Source organism: Anguilla anguilla, chromosome 4, assembly GCF_013347855.1.
Source record: "Anguilla anguilla isolate fAngAng1 chromosome 4, fAngAng1.pri, whole genome shotgun sequence".
Classification (NCBI taxonomy): Eukaryota; Metazoa; Chordata; class Actinopteri; order Anguilliformes; family Anguillidae; genus Anguilla; species Anguilla anguilla.
In genome coordinates, this window is record NC_049204.1 from 2,110,413 (window position 1) to 2,135,749 (window position 25,337).

At 45.0% G+C, this 25,337-nt stretch overlaps 1 protein-coding gene across 4 annotated transcripts; it reads right to left on the minus strand.

The window, feature by feature from the left end:
• Positions 1-1,969: 1,969 nt before the first annotated feature.
• On the minus strand, positions 1,970-10,603 carry ttc14 (tetratricopeptide repeat domain 14). Of its 4 annotated transcripts, none has more exons than XM_035414056.1 (13): positions 10,421-10,602; positions 9,801-9,976; positions 9,480-9,604; positions 9,176-9,375; positions 8,371-8,455; positions 7,754-7,883; positions 7,347-7,502; positions 7,166-7,237; positions 6,833-6,952; positions 5,737-5,859; positions 5,424-5,541; positions 4,237-4,346; positions 1,970-3,531 (listed from the first exon to the last, which is right to left on the minus strand). In XM_035414056.1, the coding sequence occupies exons 2-13, from the start codon at positions 9,932-9,934 to the stop codon at positions 2,673-2,675; spliced, it is 2,232 nt and encodes a 743-aa protein (XP_035269947.1). In that variant the 5' UTR covers positions 9,935-9,976; positions 10,421-10,602; the 3' UTR covers positions 1,970-2,672. The 4 variants fall into 4 exon arrangements, with proteins under 4 accessions (XP_035269947.1, XP_035269945.1, XP_035269948.1 ...); XM_035414054.1 differs by having other exon boundaries at positions 10,414-10,602; XM_035414057.1 differs by lacking the exon at positions 10,421-10,602 and adding an exon at positions 10,226-10,356.
• Between the last annotated feature and the right edge of the window lie 14,734 nt (positions 10,604-25,337).

Here is a 25,337-nt window from a genome sequence, read left to right on the forward strand (position 1 = left end):
TTAAATGCTAACAAGACTGCGAACCTTAGGTCTACAGTTTTTTCCTTAAACATGCAATGGATGTGGTTACTGTTTAACTGCGTTTGTCCTTGTATTTTTATGTATTTTTAATGCGTATCGTAATTGAGTCTGTACACTACAGAAAAATGTCCATTTTTAACCAAAGAGTGATATAATTAAAATATAAAAATGACACCTAGTGCCGGATTGGACTGCACAGTAATTCTGATTTCTGGCTTACCCCCATATCATTTCTAACATTGTGGCCTGTTTATGGCTAGCATACAATGAATGCCCATAGTTGTGGCACTTAGAAATTACTAATCCCCAGCAACAACATAATTCCCTTCACAAAACACAGTCAACCGGTCAGGTTTGTTCAACGAGCGACACACCCACACATATCACACGCACACAATTCAGTAACTCAGATTTCTCACAAGATCACAGATGGTGCTCCTCTTGTATTTCTTGGAACAGGCACTACAGGTATTTACTATGAGGGAGTTCTACGGTCTGTAAGTAAGAGAAATGCATGGGCATGGTCCACGTTGAGGAGTCATTACCGAAAAGGAAACTCTGATCATTTCCTTGTGTGTCACCCTGTACATTGTGTTAATAGATGGGGTGCAAGAAAGGAATAATAAATCTGTTAATTCTACTGTAACATGAGCCCTCCCTGGTGACCTCCCGAATAGGCTGTGGGGGGTGGTATTACAGACATGTGCCCCCATATCATCAGACACCCAAGGGAGAAGGGTAGTGTAATGGGTAAGGTGTTGGTCTTGTAACCTAAAGGACACTGCCGTTGTACCCTTGAGCAAGGTACTTAACCCGCATTGCTTCAGTACACACCGATCTGAATTTTTCTTATTTAATATTTTATTTTCTCTGTAATCAAACAATTCACACATGGTCAAAGTACATTTTGGTTTCACCATGTAGTAATTACAGCACTTTTTATACGTAGTCCCCCATTTCAGTGTTTTAGACAAATTAACAATGTCAAATAAAAGAGTCAGGTTTTGTATTTGGTTGCATATCCTAACCTGACGATAAGATATCCAGACTCTGGTGATGTTGATAGGTCACAGACATCAGGCAGTCATGGCATGCAAAGATATGCAACCAAATACAAAACATGACTCTTATTTGAAATTATGTTAATTTGTCTAAAAACACTGAAATGGGGGACTACGTATAGAAAGTGCTGTAATTACTACATGGTGAAACCAAAATGTATGAGAACACCCTTTAATAAAAGCTCTGAGTCTGCACTTTGACCACGTGTGAATTGTTTGATTACAAACAGAGAAAATAAAATACTAAATCAGAAAAATGCAGGTGGTTTTAATGTTGTGGCTGATTGGTGTATATCCAGCTGTATAATTGGATACAATGAAAATACCATGCAAAAAGTTGTGTAAGGCATTACAGACGCTGTGGATGACAGCGTCTGCTGAATGCCTGTAATGTAATGAGACCTGACTGTGTTCACTGTTCAGGGAGTTGGCAGGGTTTGATACTAAGTGTAATAACAAGTGCAATGGTAGTAGATAAACATTCTGCTGAACCAGCATTATGTAAACCTTAAACTGGTGTCTTTGATGGTGTGGTTATACTGGTCTGACAGGTTTACTGAGATTGGGCAAGCAGGATCAGTAATGTTACAGTTTTGTTTTGACTGTGTCTTCGATGACTTTGGCTTTTCCTTCGGTATGTAATATACTTATATCAGTGTTGTCGGGATATTATTGTTACACCTGTGGTTAAATGCTGAAAAAAGCAGAACAGCTTCCACTATAACAAAAAAGTGAAGACAGCCAGTATACTGAATGTCCATACATGACAAATATGGAGAACGGTATTTTTGATGGGCTGCAATGCATCAGTTTAAATGCTACTGGTGCTCTCTCAGTTCTGCCTTCTAAGTGCCTTTTTGAAAAAGAATGTGACTGACAACCGCACAGCCATGTGGTGTATTTTATTACACGATATGCATGTACACGCAGAATTTCATACGTTCATACGCGCTTTAACACGAGCTCAAAACTAATGAGTACCAACTGTTGGGAGAAAAAAGAAAAAAAATACATTGCTTGGCACATTTCTGCATACTGTAGATCAAATTCTTTATGAAATTCTGAGCACAAAAACACAACAACAACAAAAAAAGGTTTGTAGGCCGTTAATGTTTCACTATTGACTACTGCTACAGCTGACAGAAAGGATTAAGAGGCCATGTGGCCGACGCGGGTAGCTGAACAGCTCTGTATTTTCACAGCGTACTGACTGGTAAAATATCCCAGAACAACACGGGTCTCACGGACTTTAATATCAGTAGGTTTTTCAGTGTGAATGAAGGATGAAGCAACTAATGGTCTGTTCCCCACTTTTACGCCGTTACAAATACATTTAAGCACCAATAGCACCAGCGGCTCACGGCAGCACCTGGCCCGGGGACCCAGGATTTCTGCAGATTAACCTGCGCACCAGTTCAGGATCGTCTGGCTGCAATCAACAGGACCCGGGGCCCTCTGATTAATCCCAGAGCACGTTACAGTGTTAGAACACGGGCCCCAATGCCGTCCGGAGTTCCTGTCCTTACGGTGGCGCACAGCGGAGGAGGCGTACGGCACCGCTGCCCCTGAAGGTAGCCCGACACGCTCGGCTCATTTCTTCAGGCTCCCGCACTTCTCCTTCTCAAACTCCGCTATCTGGCTGAAGATGTCCAGAAGGTTTGTCGGCAGGCCTTTATTCGAGTTCCCGCCGGACGCCCCCTGACCGTTACGCGACCCGCCGCGGTCTGAAGTTCTCGCGCTCGCCAGTTTCCTGTCGGCGCTCGAGGGGGGTTCGTGCCAGCTGCTGTCAGACCCTCGGCGGCTGCCGCCCCGAGCGGGGTGCTCTTTGGCGGGCCAATCGGACTGGCGAGAATACTCTGAGCCGGTGGAGGACTCGGAGCACTTCCTGCCTCTCGCGTTCTCGTACGGGCCGCGCTCCTCCTCGGCCCTCCTCTGGACTCCGGCTTCCTCCTTCTCTCTCCCGCTCAGCCTCCTCTCCCCGGCCCGGACCTCGCGGCTCCGAGGAGAAGCCAGAGGCCCGAACTCCTCCTCACACGGATCTTTCTCCCGGCCTCCCTCTCCGGCGCCAAAAACGGGATTGTCTTCACACCTACCTCGACGGGCGTCCGCGATGCCGACCGACGGAGAGGATGTCGAGAGGCGCGACCTTCGACCTTTGGCATACGACCTGCCAGAATCCTCTGGCCTTTCCGGCTCCCCCAGCAGCTTCGCCACTTCCTGTTTCTGGCACAGGAAGGAAGCGGACGTGTTTGCTGGCGCCGGGTAGCAGTCCTCTTTGGCGTCGCGGGAGGACACCCTGCGGTGGCGTTTCCTATGGCTACGCGAGGACCTCCTGTGCTTGCGCTTCCTCTTCTTTGACTTTCTGTAGCTGGAGGAGGAGGAGGAGGAGGAGGAGGTGGTACTGGATGTTGAGGATGAAGACGATGATCTCCTCCTTTTCCTTTTCATTCTACGAAAAAAAGAAAATGGAAATTCCATGAATTGAATAAACTTTTCTCACAGGCTCAACGGTTCCATCTTGGAAACAAAGTAAGGAACTGAAATCGGAAAGCACAAGTTGAAATTTGCAAGCTTATTAAATATTCATCATGCTTCATCAAATCTCTTCTCTGTACCCATGACTAATTGTGATTTATAAATTATAAATATAGTACAATCTCAGAGATACAAAAATAAGACTCGAGTAGTCCAAGAAACTGTTCAGTGAAATGATTCAAATTCAAATTTTGGCATTTTAACGGCACTTTCAAAGTTACACACATCGGCATTCTAAACCTCAAAGCGTTTGAATCTCTGAGATTCCACAGTAAATAAATGTTGCCTCCAAAACAGCCTTTTTCATTTTTCAATGGTTAGAAGTCTTACAGTCCCCTTCCCTAGAATCCCCCCGCCCCCCCCCCCCCCCCCCCCCCCATATTATCAAATTTCCAAGTGGAAATCTGTCGTTTTATATCAACAAGCTGCGGACGTTGACCTTACCTTCAAACCTTCAGCACACCGTACCTACCGATCAACACTTTTACACACACACAAAAAAAAAAAATCCCCGCAAGACGCCCGTACGAACAGCAGAACACGAGACGTCTCAGCCCGATCGGGCGAGCGAGCGAAGGCTCTCTCTCTCTCCGCGGCGCTGACCCACGCGTCCATTTACCTTTTCTCTTCTTTTAAGATCTTACGCAATTTTTCCGCGCTCGTCTCCACACACTGAGACTCTCTCTCTTCCCTCGCTGCTTCCTCCTCTTCCTTCCGTTTCAGGGATTTCTTTAATGCAGGTCATTTTCGGAGTGAAATTTCAGGCAGGTTAGCAAGGTACAGTTTCCCAACCCCCCAAACCCCAGAGAGGTGCCACAGGTGTTGGGGTCGGGGCATGCGAGTAACCGAGCGAAAACGCAAGCCACGTTAAAAAAAAGAGGACAGGTGAACATCGGTCGCACAGTTTCGCATTTAGTCGACAGGAAGGATGGGTAACACAATACGCACGCACGCAGGTGCGTGCACGCACACACGCATCCAAAGGTTTCCCACATTACGGTCCCGCATGTTAAAAATTACAAGCAGTCAAAAAGTAGCGTTTGTGTTCATTTGAGGGAATTTTTAAAAAAAATAAATAAAGTTATAGTTACCACGTGAAGACCAAGTTCGGAATACAAACCGTTTTCGGTCAGGTTCCAGTTTGTTTTCAGGGAGATGCCATTCGCAAGAAACCCGTGCAGCCAAGGTGTCCCGCGTCACAGAGACACACAGAGAAGAAAACACTTTGTCAGAATAACCAGAGAAGCAGGAGCGCTTCCCTACGCTCTCAGACTCACAGAGCTTCAGCACAGTTCAGAAGCCAATTCAACCAATCAAATCAATCCACCAATCAGCAGGATGATGTGCAGATGACAGTAAACACTGGGGTGTGGCCTTGCATACTATAACATACAGATATCTTCATTCTACCCGACCAACACTGCGCTCACAGCCATCCTGGTTCCTAGTCCGTGTTTTACTTCCACGGTCTGAAAGTCCACCACTCGGGTGGAGTCTGAGGACTTGGGCCCGCTTTTCATTTGCTTTAAAGTAAAACCCATTTTAGTCTCCTTAAACAGAGAGATGTGCACTTGGTCTTCTCGACTCAAAAGCTGCTGTTATGCCGTTTAAAAGGGAAAGCTGCTCTTATGTTGTTTAAAACAGAAAAGCTGCTATTTACAAGGGGAAAGCTGCTCTTATGCTGTTTAAAACAGAAAAGCTGCTTTTGTGCTATTCACAAGGGGAAAGCTGCTCTTACGCCGTTTAAAAGGGGAAACCTGGTCTTATTCTGTTTAAAAGGGAAAGCTGCTCTTAATACAGGCTCACCTGGATGCGCAGCTGCAGCTTCTTCAGGGCTTCCTCCGCCTCCTGGAAGGTCTCGTCCAATGCCAGGGCTTTCCTGTACAGACCTTCAGCCGTGACCAGCTTCTCCTGCTCTTCCAGCCTAGCGTCACAGGGAACGCCTTAGCCCAACTCAATCAATCAATCAATCAATCAATCAATCAATCAATCAATCAATCAATTTCATTTTCATACAGCGCCCAACGCATTAAGGGCAAACGAGCAAAATACAACCAATGCTCTGTTGAGTAAATTAAATAAGTGTTCTCAGGAAAGTCCCACGATGCAATGCACTTACTGCCCGCCGTGTTCCACCAGCGTCTGGCACAGGTACTTCTTGGCGTTCCTGTGCGTTGGGCAGGCCTCCAGAGCCAGCTCAAAGTCGCCCATCGCCTTGACCAGGCTTCCCTTCGTGGCGTACCTGGAGAACATCAAACAGCCAGGTACATCTCATTACATTACAGGCATTTAGCAGACGCTCTTATCCAGAGCGACTTACACAACTTAAAAATTTTTTTTTTTTTTTACATAGCATTTTACATTGTATCCATTTATACAGCTGGATATATACTGAAGCAATTTCGGTTAAGTACCTTGCTCAAGGGTACAACGGCAGTGTCCTACCCGGGAATCGAACCTGCGACCTTTCGGTTACAAATCCAGTTCCTTACCCACTGTGCTACACTCCGTCCTACACACTTCCCCCCCCCCCCCCCCCCTGATAAGCCCTGAAGCTCAACACACAACATCAGGAGCCTGCAGGGCCATCTTAGAGAACGTTCACATGCGACAGCCGACCCGCTTCACCGCGTTCTGATGCATCGTTTGGGTAAAGCACAAACCGAAGAGATAAAAATCTGGTTTAAATGCTGCGTGTTTACTTGTGATGTGGCTTAGCTGCTGAATCGCAGTGCCCAACAAGCAAAGCTTTCTAAAGCAAAACAAGAATATAAATGTAATTCTTAAAATAATCATTAATAATTAGAAAAAGGTGTAAAAATGTTGATTATGGATGCTGAAGGTACTCTCAGGGTCCACAGCACTGCTGGTTTTCATTCTTCCCCTCTGTTCAGAGGGCCCTGGGTCCAGTTTCGCGAAGCAGGATTACTCGGTTAGCTGGATAACTGCACCAAGTAAATCTCGGAACTCTCACAAATCTGGAACACAGACTGAAGGAAAAATAGCTGCTCCGGGTTTTACTCAGCGCAGTTATCCAGCTATCCCAGTAATCCTGCTTCGTCAAATACCCCCAAGATGAGTGTGGTCTCAGACATTAATAAGGTAGAAAAGAAAAAAACCAGCAGCACTGCAGACCTCCTGGCCCGGGTTTGAGTATCTGGGCTACAGAGTAAAATGGCGTCCGTTTGGGTCCAGAGAAGCTCAGCTGTACTCACAGCGCGCCGCGGGCCACCAGAGCCTCCACGTTGTTCGTGTCGATCTCCAGGGCCTTGTTGTACTCGTTCATCGCGTCAACGTGTCGTCCGGACTTGAAGTGGTCCACTCCGATCTTCACACTGAAACACGGGACATTCCAAAAGTGATCGCCCGATTCAAATCCCCCCCCCGGTCACACCTCCCCCGATTATTCACTCGATCAAAGCTAAAGATGACTTTTCTTATTAACAGCTACTTAACGCGTGGCTGGTTATCCTTTGAGGAAGACATTTTCCGTAAAGAAGGGAAGCCACGGCTTCTAGTTGGTTGTGAAGAGGACTGTGTGACTGTACCATTTCAAGGCCCAGGAGGCCGACTGCTTCTTTCTGATGGACGTCCCGTAGTCGTCCTCCTGGAAATACTTGCTGTGCGGAAAAAGAAGTTCACATTTGAGCTGGTAAGAACCAGCGCAGCAGCGGCGGCAGATCAGCCAAGCGATGAAGAGCGAGATCAGCCAAGTGATGAAGAGCGAACCTCTGTAGGCCCCTCATCAGCGATGGCGGCTGCACTTCACTGATGCCAAGCCTTCGCAGGAGGAACTCCACGTTCGACGGGTTGGAGAATCCCAGGGAGCTTTCTAGAACCTGCTCATAGGTGTCAGTACTGCCATTGGCTATTTTCTCACCTCGGCTGAAAGGCAAATATAACGTTTATATATACAAACCATTTATATATAGCTGGACGCTGGATGTTTGCTATGGCAGTTCAGGATAAGTACCTTACTCACCTGGGAATAAAACCTGCAACTCTTCAGTTGAGGCCAGTTCCTTACCCACTATACTCACGATTCTCCTCACATGTAGTGTAACCCCCCCCCCCCACAACACCCCCCCGTTTCACACACCAATCGAAAGACCCGTAAGAACCGTGTTTCTCCTCACATGTAGTGTAACGGCAGGTCTTCTTTACTAATCACCCCCAGCTTCAGCTTGGCCAGGTGTGGGGAGAGTGAAGAGGTGTGGAGAGAGAGGGTCAGTTTGCCATGGTAACGGTCAATGTCCTTCACCCCAGCTGTAAAAAAAAACACACGATACTCCAGTCAGACGGCGCTTGGCATGGCATGGCATGGCATGGCTTGGCTTGGCTTGGCTTGGCTTGGCTTGGCTTGGCATGCTTCAGAGGACAGCATGGGCTTGTCTGCGCTCTCCTGAATAATTAGCAGTGGTTGGTTATTCCAAAGTGTGGAGAAAAAGCATGAGTTCAAGCAGGGGCGCACAACACCGGTCCTGGAGGGCCAGTATGCAGGCTGATTTTTGCTCCGTCCAATTACCTTCGTTTTAGTTTTCTGACAGCTTTATAAACTACACTGGTTCACTCCTGTACTTGAGCACAGTAAAATCTTTAGCACACACTTGCAGCCTGCTGCTGTAGCTGGTGCTTATATGTCAGATCAAGAAATGATTGAGCTAATTGAGAGCATAAATTGTAACTAAATCCAGAAACGGATCGGTCCTTGCTGCGAGTTAAATGTTTTGTTGGAATGGCCTACCAGACACACCTCTAATGAGATCTCCGATATGGTAGTATGATAGAGGGTCGTCGTGGTTTCCATTGGACGGCACGTCTCTGATGGGACACAGTGCCTGAGGAGGAGGACAGAGCAGGGAGAGAGGGTGAGGCTGTGGGATTGGGATTGCGCATCCACAGATTACAAAAACACATTTTTTTTTAGCAGGGCTGCCCAACCCTGTTCCTGGAGATCTACTGTCCTGTTGGTTTTCACTCCAACCCTAACAACCTCAGTATCATTCTGCACACAAACCGCTACTTGCGAAATAAAATTAAAAAATAACGTCTCATCAATTAACTGTTTCAATGTGCTGTAACCATTTTATAAAGGTAATACGGCACTCGATGCTGTGCTGCATCTTGCATACAGTCACGTGAATAGAGCTGCCTGTACTAACTACTCCCCTGTAGTGGTGACTGTGTTCACAGTGCAGCACTGCCTCTCCTGCTGTACTGCTTAAGCCGCTTTTCCACCGCATGGTACCGGCTCGACTCGACTCGCTTTTGGTACCAGGTACTTCGTTTTCCACTGCAGATAGTACCCCGTCAATGTAGCTGGTCGTCATAGCGACGCTGCATGAAACTGCCGTTTCTGACCAATCAGTGGTCTGCAGTGTTTCCACTTCACATTTTGGTATTGCTTGGAACCTCGACGGACGTGATACCAAAAAAAGTACCAGGTACCAGGTACTATCCACAACTTTTGCCCGATGGAAAACCAAAAAAAGTTGAGTCGAGTCGAGTACCATGTGTTGGAAAAGCGACTTTAGTTCTCCTTGTGTGGAGTGACCTACTGTGAGCTCCAGGTCCTCGATATCCCTCTCTAGTCCTCCGCCCACGCAAACGAGTGTGACGAAAAATCCAAAGTCCCGGATGGAGTTGATTCGCCCGATAACTGCGTCCCCGCGCTCCACATCCCGGTAGAACAGGTCCCGCCTTTCATCGAATGGGACGTCCAAAAACTGCTCCAGAGGCGGCATGACTGCATATGGCTCTGTGGAGAATACGTTTTTTAAAGAAATTAATTAAAAAAATATATAAATAGCTGCAATGAAAATTACGGTGTCTGTCAAGGAACGTGTCGAAGATCCGTGCTACCTTCCGTCTCTTCCGGCCACTCGTCTTCAGCGGGCGTGCTCGATTTCCACGAATGCGCAAACAGGAGATCCGCTTTTCTAGCGATGAACTGCTCAACAGACGCACTGTCGGTACTCTTGTCTCTCCTTTGAAAAACAGACAAACTAGTTACAAATAAAGCAACGCTCCTTAAAATCAAGTGAAACTGTAGTTTTTTTGTGTGATCTTCCTCAAGAGTAAGCGACCCAGTGCTTTTTCCGCAGAAATAGGTTCAAAATGCTGAAAGCTGAATTTTATAAGCAACACTAACGTGTGTATTTCAGTACTAGTAAAATTGGTTACCTTTGGTTCGGGGCCTTGGAGAGGTCTGACGCAATTAACTTAAAGTCCGGATTCTCATTCTGTTCACCTTTTAGAAATGAATACAGACTCGGTCCATGATATGACAAGGACTGTCGCAATAGGTCTCTGTCCATTTTCAATGCTGAAAACCTAACAGCTATTTTGAGCACGGCGTCCTGAAACAGAAAATAGTTCATTTAATTGCAACGCTTTCCCTTGGTAAAAACCCAAATTCTTGTAGCTACTACAAGTAAAGTTAGCACAATCAAGCTACATAACACTTTTGCTACTTGCTGTGCTAGCTGACTAGCTAGGTGCTAGGTAACTTAACTCAGCTTGTTTGCTACACACACGACTGATAGGTAGCCACTCAGCGGTAATATTAATAAGTAATACAATTATAAAGCCAAGCTACTGCTACGTACATTTATTGCAGATGCACCGTTAGAATATTCTCTGGACAGCTCAGTTGAGGCCAGTCAAACACGTAAAATAACACGTTACGAGTAAGGTATATTGATGTGAGAACCAGTTAGCAAGCTAGCGATTTGCTCCATCTGACTCATTGGATTGTAAACTTCCTTGAAAGCTACTAGTCAGAAAAACGACGTACTTCTTACTTGCTGCGGCTAGTGTTTTCTTGGGATTCCGTTTCATAGTTGGCAAATTCAAAACTATCTATCTTTGCGCACGAGTTATAAGGATGCAAAACAACATAGCTACCTAGCTTCTTGTGCACTAGGAAGCAAGCTACTGCAGACGTATTTTTTCCCGGGCATTTCCGGTTCCGCCACAACGGACCGGAACATCCCTGAATTTAAGTGTCACAGGCGTAACATACATCCTGTCCTATGAGATATAAAGGAGAACAGCAACTTCTTCTTCTTGGGCTGTGCATGGCAAATTGTGGTCACTCACTCACGGACGTTTAGAAGCACAATGAGCTCGTGTTAAAGGGCGGACACGGTGGTATAGTGGTTAGCACTGTCACCTCACAGCAAGACGGTCGTGGGTTTGAATTTCGGCTTGGGGCCTTTCCTGTGCAGAAATGCATGTTATGTGCGCTCCTGCAGGTGCCCTTGACCAAGGCGCTTGCCTCATACCTGGAGTTGGTCTCCGGGCGCAGCACAAGAGAGGCAGCTAGGTAACTAAGGATGGGTCAAATGCAGAGGACAAATTACCCCACAGGGTTCAATAAAGTATGTCTTCTTCTACACACACAGTACATTTCCTAATAAAACTTTACATAATAATACGAATGGGAAGCCTGTAGTTTAAGTAAGAATTCCTTGTGGGCATTATTGAGTGGTAACCCCAGGAAGGAGTGAGGAACCTTTGTGTCAGTGGGTTCAGAAAAGACAGCAGCAGCACACAGTAGAAAGACACAGGCTGTGTCTGAAATTGCACACTACGTACTACATATACTATCATTCAGCGCATTTTTGTATGAGAGTAAAAAGCTCCACTTCCTTTCAGCACCTTGTACGTTGATAATAGTGTGAGACAGGTGTGCAGTATTCCACCCCCCTGTGCCATTATTGGTTGATGTCTGGTTGCTTGGGCTGTGAACTATGTATTGTGGGATACTCATGCCAAACACAGTGTGCAGTGTTTGTATGCTACGATATTTCATTCAATGCAGCATGACATCCTGGTATTTTTTGTATGCTATTTCATTCATGCTATTGTTTTGGACATGTTAAAAATGACATATAGAACGTAGTGCATAGTATGCGATTTCGGAAGCAGCCACAGATTTCCTTATGTTCTGAACTGACTCACCTAATAATAATTTTCCCCCAAGATAACACTGTACAAAGTACTTTACTGACTGCAGAGGGCTACTGACCATATCATTAACCTAATATCATAGCAACCAACAACAAAGCATCTTGTCAGTCACTGAAAGATTCTCCTTCCTGTTCACATTTTGTCCTTGTTGACTGTGTTCATTTATGGCGTTAGTGATAATCGCACCTTGTTAGCGCTCATGAGTTAGTGGACTGGGGCTTCGCTCATTGGTTCCCACAAGAACTTCAGGGTGGCCGCGTACCCTCACCATGGCAGTGGGGAAGTAGCCAACCAGCAGTTCCCTGTTCAGGACCAGATCCAGCTTTGTTACCCTACTTGAAGAGATAACTAATTCTATTTCATAAAGTCATTGTAATTGGAAATGCGGTGGTTCGTGAAGGTTCTGATCCTATGTCTTAATTCCCATGATACAAAACCCTCCAGGGTCAAAAAATGTGACAACTGGAAAAAAATATAAACAAATAATTCCCGTGTTTATGAAAACAAGCCATTTGATGATCACACTTTCAGTTGCTTTTTGGCAGCAATCCTATTGCCTTTCATATCACACAACACCCTCCCCTCTGGACTGGTAGGCTATTTATCAGTCCTACTTCCTTAAACAAGACAGAATTCTTTTTCCCTCCTTCACCTGGAACAAGCTAACTTTGTGCTGGAAGCAAACATGTTTTATTTTATTTTGTTTATTGGATATTTGTCCTTTGGACAGTCAGGTAAGAAAATGATTAGATGTTTGGAGTTCACTGAAGTGAGCTCACCTTTCTGTCACAATTTAGAGTGAAGTAACGCGAAGGGTCCATGACCAAACATTTGATGTGCCTGCAAATAATTTAATCAGAACAGTTGCTCAGATTTGATTTTTGATTTTTGATTTTTAGTAATAAAATGTAGTTTGATAAAGGGGCAGTTCACCCAAAAAATGAAATTAAGCTATGTGACCTCTTACCGAAAGTAGTATTTGTCTATCTGGATAGTTTAGTTGAAAAGTTACAAGTTTTGTAGACATACCCTGCAGCTCAACCTGATGAAACGGACCTCGCAGGTGCGTCTTCATGTGGCCTCAAAGCGCCAAAGAATTTACATTCGCAAAATTCTACCGCAACGCCTCTCTCCAAATATAATTCTGTGGCTACTTACGAACAGACCACAGAGCTTCATTTGCGCACCGTTTCATCTGGAACTACCGAAGCGCGCCAACTGTGTTAGTCTGGTGCCGCCGGACTAGTACGACACCTGAGTGGTAGAGACGTGACTTTGAGTAAAAGCATGAATTGACCTGTTTCTTTCTGCACCTTACAAAAGTCATCTTGATCCAGTGGCGTCACTAGGGTCGGTGACACCCGGTGCAGTCGACCGTTGGTGTCACCCGATGTTGTCGACCGTGCTGTTGGAAGTTGTTGACCTGGGGGGCAAGGAATCGCGTGTTATGCATTCAAAGAACAAAGCGCTTCTCGTCACATTCATACCGCTAATTAAATCAACCGGCAGTAAACTGCAACGGAGAAATTAGCAGTTTCAACCGGTCGCTACACAACACACTGCGCAAAAAATTGATTGCCAGTCATTTCGGTGTCACCCGGTACGGTCCGCACCCCCCTAGTGACGCCTCTGTGTTGATCATAAGGAATCCGCTTACCCTTGTAAATGATCTGGTTTTGAGCTCAAGGTGATTTCAAAACCTTTTGGCGAGCGTCCCAAAGGGTAAAAAGGGAACCACGATGGAGCGCGGAGTTACGTCGTCTCCAGTGGGTTTGTTCAGGAGGAAACGATGGTCGGCTACGATGTTCAACTGCTTCATTAGAATATCCAGCTTCTCTGACATGAAACCTTTCAGAAATCCCAGCGTCGTCTTCCTCGCTTCATTCTTTCACCTGATAAATCCTCACGTTGTCCTGCACGGATTTATTATCCAAATAATCCGCCTTTTCAGTCAGTAGTTTATATTGTTTCGAAAGGTATATTTTTGTTGTTTCATCGGTGCGCCGGTTGCCGTCTTTTCATTCATCTCCAGGTTATGGATTCAACTTCCCGAATATTATCTTTTGTGTTTTTTAAAACCCATTAGCAAGTGCTTCACTTACTTAGGTAATTTAAAAAAATTCAGTTGAATATTTCAGTTCAGTTGAGTGTTTTTGGATATCTGCTTTTAAGTCACCTATCTGTTTGGTGATTTCTTCTTTTACACTTTTTAAGGCTTGTAGAGTAGAATACATTTCCCCACCAGCGCCCTCGTTCATTGAACCCACGTTAACCCTCACCCTTTTTATCTTTAGGTTTTAGAACTTGCGTCGCTAATCCTGTCCGTAAATTCATACCGCTATAAAGAGTACTCAATTATTGTGTAACCTTGAGGCACATTAATCCATATTAAATCAACTCTTTTTTGGGGGGGGGGGGTTATCAGAAATAGTAACTCACAGCGACACCATCTCATGCCTGTACAGGCCAGAAGCCTAAAACGCGTGTTTTGTCAATTTCAGCTTTGGGTGAACTGCCCGTTTAATATTTTTAAACATTCAAATGAATCTACTTTAATATGACCTGGCACTGTCGGAAAAAAAATAAAATAAATAAAAATAAAAATAAAATAAAAACATTTGCCATTTTAGTCCACTGCTATAAATACAAACATATCATGGCAGCTGAGGCACTGCCAGTGATTTTGGGCCCTGTGAAAAACCTGACACTAGGCCCCATCACCGCTGAATGAAGTTGTACGTGATCCCTGCAGTATTTTATTTGTCCTCATCTTTGGGCCCGAAGTATTATTATCACCTTTGTCCCCACTTAAGACAGCAGTCCATGGCAGTGATTTAACAACTTGTTTTCTTATATTACATTGTCAAACTTTGATCATCACCTCAACATCTTTTTATGAAGGTGTGTGATTGAGAAAATGAATATGGTCCAGTCATGAAATTTATTGTGGGCATAATCGTTTTAGGAGACAGGAGTGCCACCTAGTGGTAAGAAACGTTTTTTTTAGTTGTGACTCAAAGGATGTCACTCATTCGTACTAATTCATGCTAATCCAGTGGCACAGAGAGACATCAGTGGTACAGGATGGTGGATGAAGGAAAAAGCACAGTGCAGGGCTGTGTGTTTGCGTGTGTGTGCAGTGTAAAAATCAACAGCCACATTTAATCATGTCCACTTATTTATTCTCTTCCACTTAATGTATCGTGATAATTTTTGGCTATAAAACTCAGCTTTTTAAGTTTTCAAAATCTAAACTTAAAATCACTCAACAGCTGCTACAACAACTGCTGGAACAGTCACTCAAACAACAACGATCACTCCAACCACACCAGCTGCTCCAACTACAACAGTCACTCCAACTACAACTATTGCTCCAATTACAACAGTCACTCCAACTACCACAGCTGCTCCAACAACAACAATCCCTCCAACTACAACATTTCCTCCAACCACAACAATCACTCAGATTACCACATTTGCTTCAACTACAACAGTCGCTCGAACTACAACAGCTGCTCCAATTACAACAGTCACTCCAACTACAACAATTGCTCCAACTACCACAGTCACTCCAACTACCACAGCTGCTCCAACTACAACTGCTCCCACTACCACAACTGCTCCAACTACAACTGGTCCCACGACCACAACTGCTCCCACTACCACAACTGCTCCAACTACAAGAACTGCTCCAACTACAACAACAGCTCCCACTACCACAACTGCTCCAACTACAACTGCTCCCACTACCACAACTGCACCAACTACAACAACTGCTCCCATTACCACAACTGCTCCCACTACAACAACTGCTCCAACTACAACAACTGCTCACACTACCACAACTGCTCCAACTACAACAATTGCTCCAACTACCACAGTCACTCCAACTACCACAGCTGCTCCAACTACAACTGCTCCCACTACCACAACTGCTCCAACTACAACTGGTCCCACGACCACAACTGCTCCCACTACCACAACTGCTCCAACTACAAGAACTGCTCCAACTACAACAACAGCTCCCACTACCACAACTGCTCCAACTGCTCCCACTACCACAACTGCACCAACTACAACAACTGCTCCCACTACCACAACTGCTCCCACTACAACAAATGCTCACACTACCACAACTGCTCCAACTACAACAACTGCTCCCACATCCACAACTGCTCCCACTACATCAACTGCTCCCACTACCACAACTGCTCCAACTACAACAACTGCTCCCACTACCACATCTGCTCGAACTACAACAATTGCTCCCACTACCACAACTGCTCCCACAACAACAGCTGCTCCCACTACCACAACTGCTCCAACTACAACTGGTCCCACGACCACAACTGCTCCCACTACCACAACTGCTCCAACTACAAGAACTGCTCCAACTACAACAACAGCTCCCACTACCACAACTGCTCCCACTACCAGAACTGCTCCAACTACAACTGCTCCCACTACCACAACTGCACCAACTACAACAACTGCTCCCACTACCACAACTGCTCCCACTACAACAACTGCTCCAACTACAACAACTGCTCACACTACCACAACTGCTCCAACTACAACAACTGCTCCCACATCCACAACTGCTCCCACTACAACAACTGCTCCCACTACCACAACTGCTCCAACTACAACAACTGCTCCCACTACCACTCCTGCTCGAACTACAACAATTGCTCCCACTACCACAACTGCTCCCACAACAACAGCTGCTCCCACTACCACAACTGCTCCCACTACCACAACTGATCCCACTACAACTGCTCCCACTACCACAACTCTTCCAACGACAACAACTGCTCCCACTACCACATCTGCTCCAAGTACCACAACTGCTCCAACTACAACAACTACTCACACTACCACAACTGCTCCAACTACAACAACTGCTCCCACTACCACAACTGCTCCAACTACCACAACTGCTCCCACTACCACAACTGCTCCAACTACAACTGCTCCCACTAGCACAGCTGCTCCAACTACAACAACTGCTCCCACTACCACAACTGCTCCAATGACAACAACTGCCCCCACTACCACAACTGCTCCAACTACAACAACTGCTCCCACTACCACAACTGCTCCCACTACCACAACTGCTCCAACTACAACTGCTCCCACTACCACAACTGCTCCCACTACCACAGCTGCTCCAACTACAACAACTGCTCCCACTACCACAACTGCTCCAACTATGACAACTGCTCCCACTACCACAACTGCTTCCACTACCTCAGCTGCTCCAACTACAACAACTGCTCCCACTACCACAACTGCTCCAATGACAACAACTGCCCCCACTACCACAACTGCTCCAACTACAACAACTGCTCCCACTACCACAACTACTCCCACTACCACAGCTGCTCCAACTACAACAACTGCTCCCACTACCACAACTGCTCCAACTACGACAACTGCTCCCACTACCACAACTGCTCCAACTACAACAACTGCTCCCACTACCACAAATGCTCCAACTACAACATCTGCTCCCACTATCACAACTGCTCCCACTACCACAACTGCTCCAACTACAACAACTGCTCCCACTACCACAACTGCTCCAACTATGACAACTGCTCCCACTACCACAACTGCTTCCACTACCTCAGCTGCTCCAACTACAACAACTGCTCCCACTACCACAACTGCTCCAATGACAACAACTGCCCCCACTACCACAACTGCTCCAACTACAACAACTGCTCCCACTACCACAACTACTCCCACTACCACAGCTGCTCCAACTACAAGAACTGCTCCCACTACCACAACTGCTCCAACTACGACAACTGCTCCCACTACCACAACTGCTCCAGCTACAACAACTGCTCCCACTACCACAAATGCTCCAACTACAACATCTGCTCCCACTATCACAACTGCTCCCACTACCACAACTGCTCCAACTACAACAACTGCTCCCACTACCACAACTGCTCCCACTACCACAACTGCTCCCACAACAACAGCTGCTCCCACTACCACAACTGATCCCACTACAACTGCTCCAACTACAACAACTGCTCCGACTACCACAACTGCTCCAACTACAACAGCTACTCCCATTACCACAACTGCTCCAATTACAACAACTGCTCCCACTACCACAACTGCTCCCACTACCACAACTACTCCAACTACAACTGCTCCCACTACCACAACTGCTCCAACTACAACTGCTCCCACTACCACAACTGCTCCAACTACAACAACTGCTCCCACTACCACAACTGCTCCAACTACAACAACTGCTCCCACTACCACAACTGCTGCAACTACAACAATCGCACCGACTTCAGCATTTGCTCCAAATACAACAGTCACTCCAACCACAACAATTGCTCCAAATACCACAGTCGTTCCAACTGCAATAATCGCTCCATCTACAACAATTGCTCCAAATACAACATTTGCTCCAACTGCAACATTTGCTCCAACAACAACAGCTGCTCCAACTACACCTGCCCCTCCAACTACAACAGCTGCTCCAAATACAACATTTGCTCCAATTACAACAGCTGTTCCAGCTACAACATTTGCTCCAACAACAACAGTCGCTCCAACCACAACAGTTGCTCCAAATACCACAGCTGCTCCAACTACAACAGTCACTCAAACTACAACAATTGCCCCAACTACAACATTTTCTCCAACTACAACATTTGCTCCAACTACAACAGTCACTCCAACTACAACAGTTGCCCCAACTACAACAGTCACACCAACTACAACAGTTGCTCCAACTACAACAGCTGTCCCAACTACAACAATTGCCCCAACTACAACAGTCACTCCAACTACAACAATAGCTCCAAATACAACATTTGCACCAACTCCCACAGCTGTTCCAACCACAGCTGCCCCTCCAACTACAACAGCCAACAGAACTTCAACAGCTGGTCCAAATATAACAATAGCTCCAAATACAACATTTGCACCAACTCCCACAGCTGTTCCAACCACAACTGCCCCTCCAACTACAACAGCCAACAGAACTTCAACAGATGGTCCAAATATAACAATAGCTCCAAATACAACATTTGCACCAACTCCCACAGCTGTTCCAACTACAACCGCCCCTCCAACTACAACAGCCAACAGAACTTCGACAGCTGGTCCAAATATAACAGCTCCTCTGTCCACGACAGCCTTTTCAAACAGTCAGTACATATTTAATGACATCACTGTCCCTTGGATGCATGTGGTTTTCCTGCTTGCTCTCTAATGTAGTTTACCATTCTCATGTAAAATCTCTCAATGTCTACAGGCCTCACAACATTGGCGAGACTGGATGTTGCCCTCCGTTCCACTGTTGCTCTTGACAACATTACAATTATTTCTTCTGTGCGTCAGGTAGGTTGGCCAAAAGTCCAAAAATGCAACTTTTAGTGTGGTCGTGTTTCTTTCACAAGAAATGAACTATTTCAAGGCTGAGTCATAATGCATATTTATATTTCTTTGTTTAAATACATTTTACTTGATCTATTTGATTGTCAGTTGTAATTTATTTGCAGTGAATATCATCTCAGAGCTGAACACACTTTTGTCCTGTTATGGTAATCCATTGATTACTCTCTACAGATTTGAATAAGATTTCAGCATTTTTGTTTGGTCATACTTCATTATTTTCCTCTTTTTCAGTTTGAAACAACACTTCAGGCAGTACTGCATGGACCCATTAAGATTACCGTGAAATCCATAAGAAGAATTGGAAATTAGTGATGACTTGGAATTGTCATTGACTTCAATGGAACAAGCTTTGCATTACATGCAGACAAGCATGTTGACCGTTCACAAACTACTTTTACCTCACCTGCTCTGCGGTGGACTGCTATAGTGCTGATTGTCAAAATCAGGGCTGCCCAATCCTGTCCCTGGAGATCTGCTGTCCTGTACGTTTCACTCCAACCCTAATTTGGCACACCTGACTCTACTAATTAGCAGCTCAATGCAGAGCTTTAGCTGTTGAATGAGTTGTGTTTTGTTAGGGCTGGAGTTGAAACCTACAGGATGATAGATCACCAGGAACAGGGTTGGGCAGCCCTGCTCTAGCTGTTGAATGAGGTGTGCTCTGTTAGGGTTGGAGTGAAAACCTACAGGACAGCAGATCTGCAGGAAAAGGACCGGGCAGCCTGGCCTTATAGTACTGTGAGTGAAAGATTGGGTTTGAGCAACAACCGACAATTAATGCCATTCTGCCGGTCCAGGTACCCGTGGAGACCAGCATTTAATATGAAACTGGATTCTGCAGCAGCATTGGTCTATTCTGCAATAGCATTCCATTGTGGAAAAAGGAAGATCGGTCAAGTCAATGGGTGAAAACAGCAGCCCAGGATTCTTGACCTAGCCCACATTCAAAGTTCAGTTCAGTTCAGTTCAGTCGTATTCGGTACTTTATTGCCATAGCAACCAGTGCGTATAATTTGATTTGGTCAAAACATGAAATGCATCAATATTAAAAAAATAAAAAAACACAGAGAAAGACCAACAATACAAATACATTCAGGTAGAATCTAAGCTGCAAGACATGATATCAGACCCACTCACATACTTTTGGTCATGTAATGTATCTGTATGTGGACACCTGACATCCAACATCTCATCTCAAATCATGGGCAGTCATATGGAGTTCGTCCTTTGCTTAATGATTTGCTGCTATAACAACCTCCACTCTTCTTTATACTAGATGTTGGAATGTTGAATGGATTTGCTTCCATTCAGCCAGAAAAGCATTAGTGAGGTCAGGCACTGATTGGGTAATTAGGCCTGGCTTGTAGTTGGTGTTCCAATTGGTCCCAAAGGTGCTGAATGCAGTTGAGTTCAGGGCTCTGTGTAGGCCAGTCAAGTTCTTCTGCACCGTTCTTGACAAAAACCTTTTCTATATGGACCTCGCTGGCTGTGTGCCCGGGGGCATTGTCATGCTGAAACAGGAAAGGGCCTTCCCGAGACTGTTGGGGAAGCACAGAATTGCGTAGAATGCAATTGTATGCTGTAGCATTAGGATTTGCCTTCACTGGAACTAAAGAGCCTAGCCCAGGCCATGAAAAACAGCCCCAGACCAATGGGTGTCCAGATACTTTAGGTCATATCGTGTATATTAGTGGGTTTACTGTGAACGATATATTTGTGGGTTTAATATTTAATGACATATTGATATAAAGACTGTTACAGTACCTTATACTCCTGGGGCCTCATTTATGAAAAATGTGCGTGCTCACAAAAAAGGTCTACACCACTTTACCCAGCGGATTAAGGATTTATAAAAACAAAATTGATGTAAAAACCTGCACATATTTATGCAAACTCAGACTCGTGGGAAATGTGGGAAATGGCGACTCCGGTGGCCAAGTAGTGAAACTTCAGATAGATGTCCTACAGACACGTTGCTCGTAGTTTCGATAATTTCAAATCAAAGTACACAGCCGTCTAATAACCCTATCCCATGTCAGAGGAACATCTAGGCCTAAGTAGCTTCTGTCTTTTTGGCGTTAGTATGAAAGTCCATATTTATTAAGCATCCACACATTCCGAAAAACGATAATATCGCCAATTACACCTCCCACATGTTTCAGGTTATCCCGTCAGTGAAGCAATGTGGAATCCCACAGTACCGACGCATACGATTCAAGCCTCTTTTATCCCAGAATTCGTTTGAATGCTGAATGCGAGGTCCAACAATGTGATTTCAGTTTGATGGTGAGGGATATAATCAGAGAGATATTTATGTGAATGTAATATCTGTATGTTTTGTGTCGATGTATATGTCTTTCATCTTTGTATCTATGTCAAACTGTGCCACTTTTAGATGCAAGATATATTTCTGTGTAATCAGACAATAAAGTATTATTATATCGTATAATATTTTTGAATAATGTCTCCTGACAGACTGATAAGTGCTGTGACTAAATTAATCTCAACAATTATTATTAAGTCCTGGCTATGATGGTCGTCTGACGTTATGAAATTTACACTTTGCTGCACCTACAATGCATGTCTTTGCATCCACTTTGATGTCTAAAAAAACCGTAGAGGCGAATTCTCTGGGAAAGTAATATGGTCGGCAGTTTTGTCGCCAAGATGACTTATCCTCCTGACCCAGGAAACAAAGAAAAAACTAAATATTATGCAGTGGGCTGATCCCCTCGTATATATATCCCAGGGAAAAAATTACTGTCTCCACAAACAACCAAATGCAACATATTAAGCAAACAGGGCACTCGATTATCAATTCCCTACTTTCTTATACCAACACATACACCTTCACATCTAAACCCACATACACTCACAGCCACATGAAACTAGTAATGATTCATTCATTTATTTATTTTTCCCCCTTCCCCCCCCTTACATTCTACTATTGGGCTTGTAGGCATGCCATCCCGCCATGTTACGGCATGCCATCCCCCCATGTTACGGCATGGCATCCCCCCATGTTACGGCATGCCATCCCCCCATGTTACGGCATGCCATCCCCCCATGCTACGGCATGCCATCCCCCCATGTTACAGCATGCCATCCCGCCATGTTACGGCATGCCATCCCCCCATGTTACGGCATGCCATCCCCCCATGTTACGGCATGCCATCCCCGCCATGTTACAGCATGCCATCCCCCCATGCTACGGCATGCCATCCCCCCATGTTACAGCATGCCATCCTGCCATGTTACTGCATGCCATCCCCCCATGTTACGGCATGCCATCCCCCCATGTTACGGCATGCCATTCCGCCATGTTACGGCATGCCATCCCGCCATGTTACGGCATGCCATCCCCCCATGTTACGGCATGCCATTCCGCCATGTTACGGCATGCCATCCCGCCATGTTACGGCATGCCATCCTGCCATGTTACGGCATGCCATTCCGCCATGTTACGGCATGCCATCCCGCCATGATACGGCATGCCATCCCGCCATGGCACAGCATGCCATCCTGCCATGTTACGGCATGCCATCCCGCCATGTTACGGCATGCCATCCCGCCATGTTACGGCATGCCATCCCGCCATGTTACGGCATGCCATCCCGCCATGGCACAGCATGCCATCCTGCCATGTTACGGCATGCCGCATACCTATGGAGCTTTTCCTACAGAGATGATCACAGTCACGACAGACTCTCAGCCCTTAGAAACATTATGCACCTTCACCTTCAGAACTCATGTAAATGGATAGAATTCACAAACAACTTCACACGTTTAAACAAAAATATTAAACAATTGTAGCCCCCCTCCGCCCTCCAGCTTGTTTGCTAGTAGCTTACTGGTTGTGGATTTGCCCATGGGACCTTCGGACGAGTGAGAGGTAGGGGTTCAAATCCCACCTTGGACTCAAGCAAATTTCTTATTACTTGTTACGCTGGCTCACTTGCTAACTGCTAATTGACTAAAAATATTTTTTTTTACTATTGCTTTTTCCACTGTATGGTCTTTGTGGCGAAACTCACATTCACTTCAGATGGTAAGATGAAAAAACACAGGGCCAAGTTACTTTACAATTAGGAAATGACTAAATAATTAGGAAACACTGGGTACCACTGCTCTGGAATCCAGCATTTTTAATTTGTGTGAGGTAAGATAGCCAATGTTGTTTTCTGTAACTTGGCCCAATTTTGCCACTGCAACCTTGACCTGGATTAAACAGTTTAAAGAGAATGGATGGATGGATAGCCCAATTTTGATATCAGTACTTTTTATGGTTACTCATAGACAGTCCTTTGAATGTGTGAGTAACTTGGAATTTTTGTACGTTGAAAACACGTTATTGTTCCTCAAATAGTGCCAACTGTGTAGCGTGTGTAGTCTCTAGCGTGTATACCTGCTGGTCCTGTTTGCTGTTTTCTATAAATGTTCAAAGTAAAGTATTTCAGTGTATTCGCTGCTTGTGCCTCCTGCAAATCTTTCTGCTTGGTTCTGTAACTTGTCTCCGGTGACGGTTATTACAGTACTCTCACTACCTGGTAATGTATGAGGATTCTTGGTCTACCGGTACAGTTAGGTGACTGTCCTTTATTACTATTTTAATCGCATATCTTTCATATCACTACTCTGACTCATACTACTTTCGTTTTTCTGTAATCACGTATCTCCATTGTCCGTATTCGCTCCTTTTGCTGCTTTCTATTACTCTGTTTGTTTGTTCAAATACCAGACACACCTTGTGCAAACAAACTGACGCATACATATTCACTGACGATTATGTCTTCAGTTGATGAACCTGCTAAATAACTAAGATACATAAGACACACACACACACATCCCACATTTTCTCTCTCTCTCGCTTACACGCACAAACTTAAACTAATTGCTATTCTCTGTCTTTTAGCGTTTCCTTCTGAGTTAAATAAATTAATGGTTTTAGATCAATGAAATGTATAGCATAACTTTTATTGCCTCGTTTATCAGCACACTTAGTAGAACCGTTTCTTGCTCTGCAATGAACTTTGCATTCATTCTCAATGTTTTAGCATTTAATCATGTCTTATAAATGACATCAGGTAACTTAATCAGCAACAATTTTATATATACTGCCATTGCTTTATTAAAAAAGTCTTACATTTTACCTGAGTACAAGACTGTTAAATATTTCATGAGATTACTGACCCTGACCCTTGGATGTATCTTGGGGATTCAGGACACACTCAGTTGTGCAGTTTACATTCCGATGTGGAATCTCATTGTCTACAGACTTCTCAACTTCGGCAAGACTGGATGTATCCTTCTGCTCCATTGTGGATCTTGACAATTACAATTACTCCATTTGAGCAAGAGGTAGGTTGATAGCATTTGAAACTTCCAAATGTGCAGTTTCTAGTACAGTTATGTTTCATAAGGAATTAACTATGCAAGTCTGCCATAATGCATATTAACATTTCGTTCCCTCAATTTGTTTTTTCTTTATTTTTGTTTGATTGCCAGTTTTCATTTCTTAATACCATGTTTTAATTCCATATTCCATAATGCCAGCCAGTACCATGTTCTCTATCAGAGTAAAATGCAGTTCATTAGAGTTTAAGGAAAACTGACATTTTTTTTTTTTTTGGGAATGAAAGCTAATCCAGGCTTCTTGTCCTGTCCTACATGCAAAAGGCTAAATCTGGCCCTAAATTCATCCAGCCATCCATTATCTATACCCGCTTATCCTGGGCAGGGTTTATCCATATACCCGCTTATCCTGGGCAGGGTTTATCCATATACCCGCTTATCCTGGGCAGGGTTTATCCATATACCCGCTTATCCTGGGCAGGGTTTATCCATATACCCGCTTATCATGGGCAGGGTTTATCCATATACCCGCTTATCCTGGGCAGGGTTTATCCATATACCCGCTTATCCTGGGCAGGGTTTATCCATATACCCGCTTATCCTGGGCAGGGTTTATCCATATACCCGCTTATCCTGAACAGGGTTTATCCATATACCCACTTATCCTGGGCAGGGTTTATCCATATACCCGCTTATCCTGGGCAAGGTTTATCCATATACCCGCTTATCCTGGGCAGGGTTTGTCCATATACCCGCTTATCCTGGGCAAGGTTTATCCATATACCCGCTTATCCTGGGCAAGGTTTATCCATATACCCGCTTATCCTGGGCAAGGTTTATCCATATACCCGCTTATCCTGGGCAGGGTTTATCCATATACCCGCTTATCCTGGGCAGGGTTTATCCATATACCCGCTTATCCTGGGCAGGGTTTATCCATATACCCGCTTATCCTGGGCA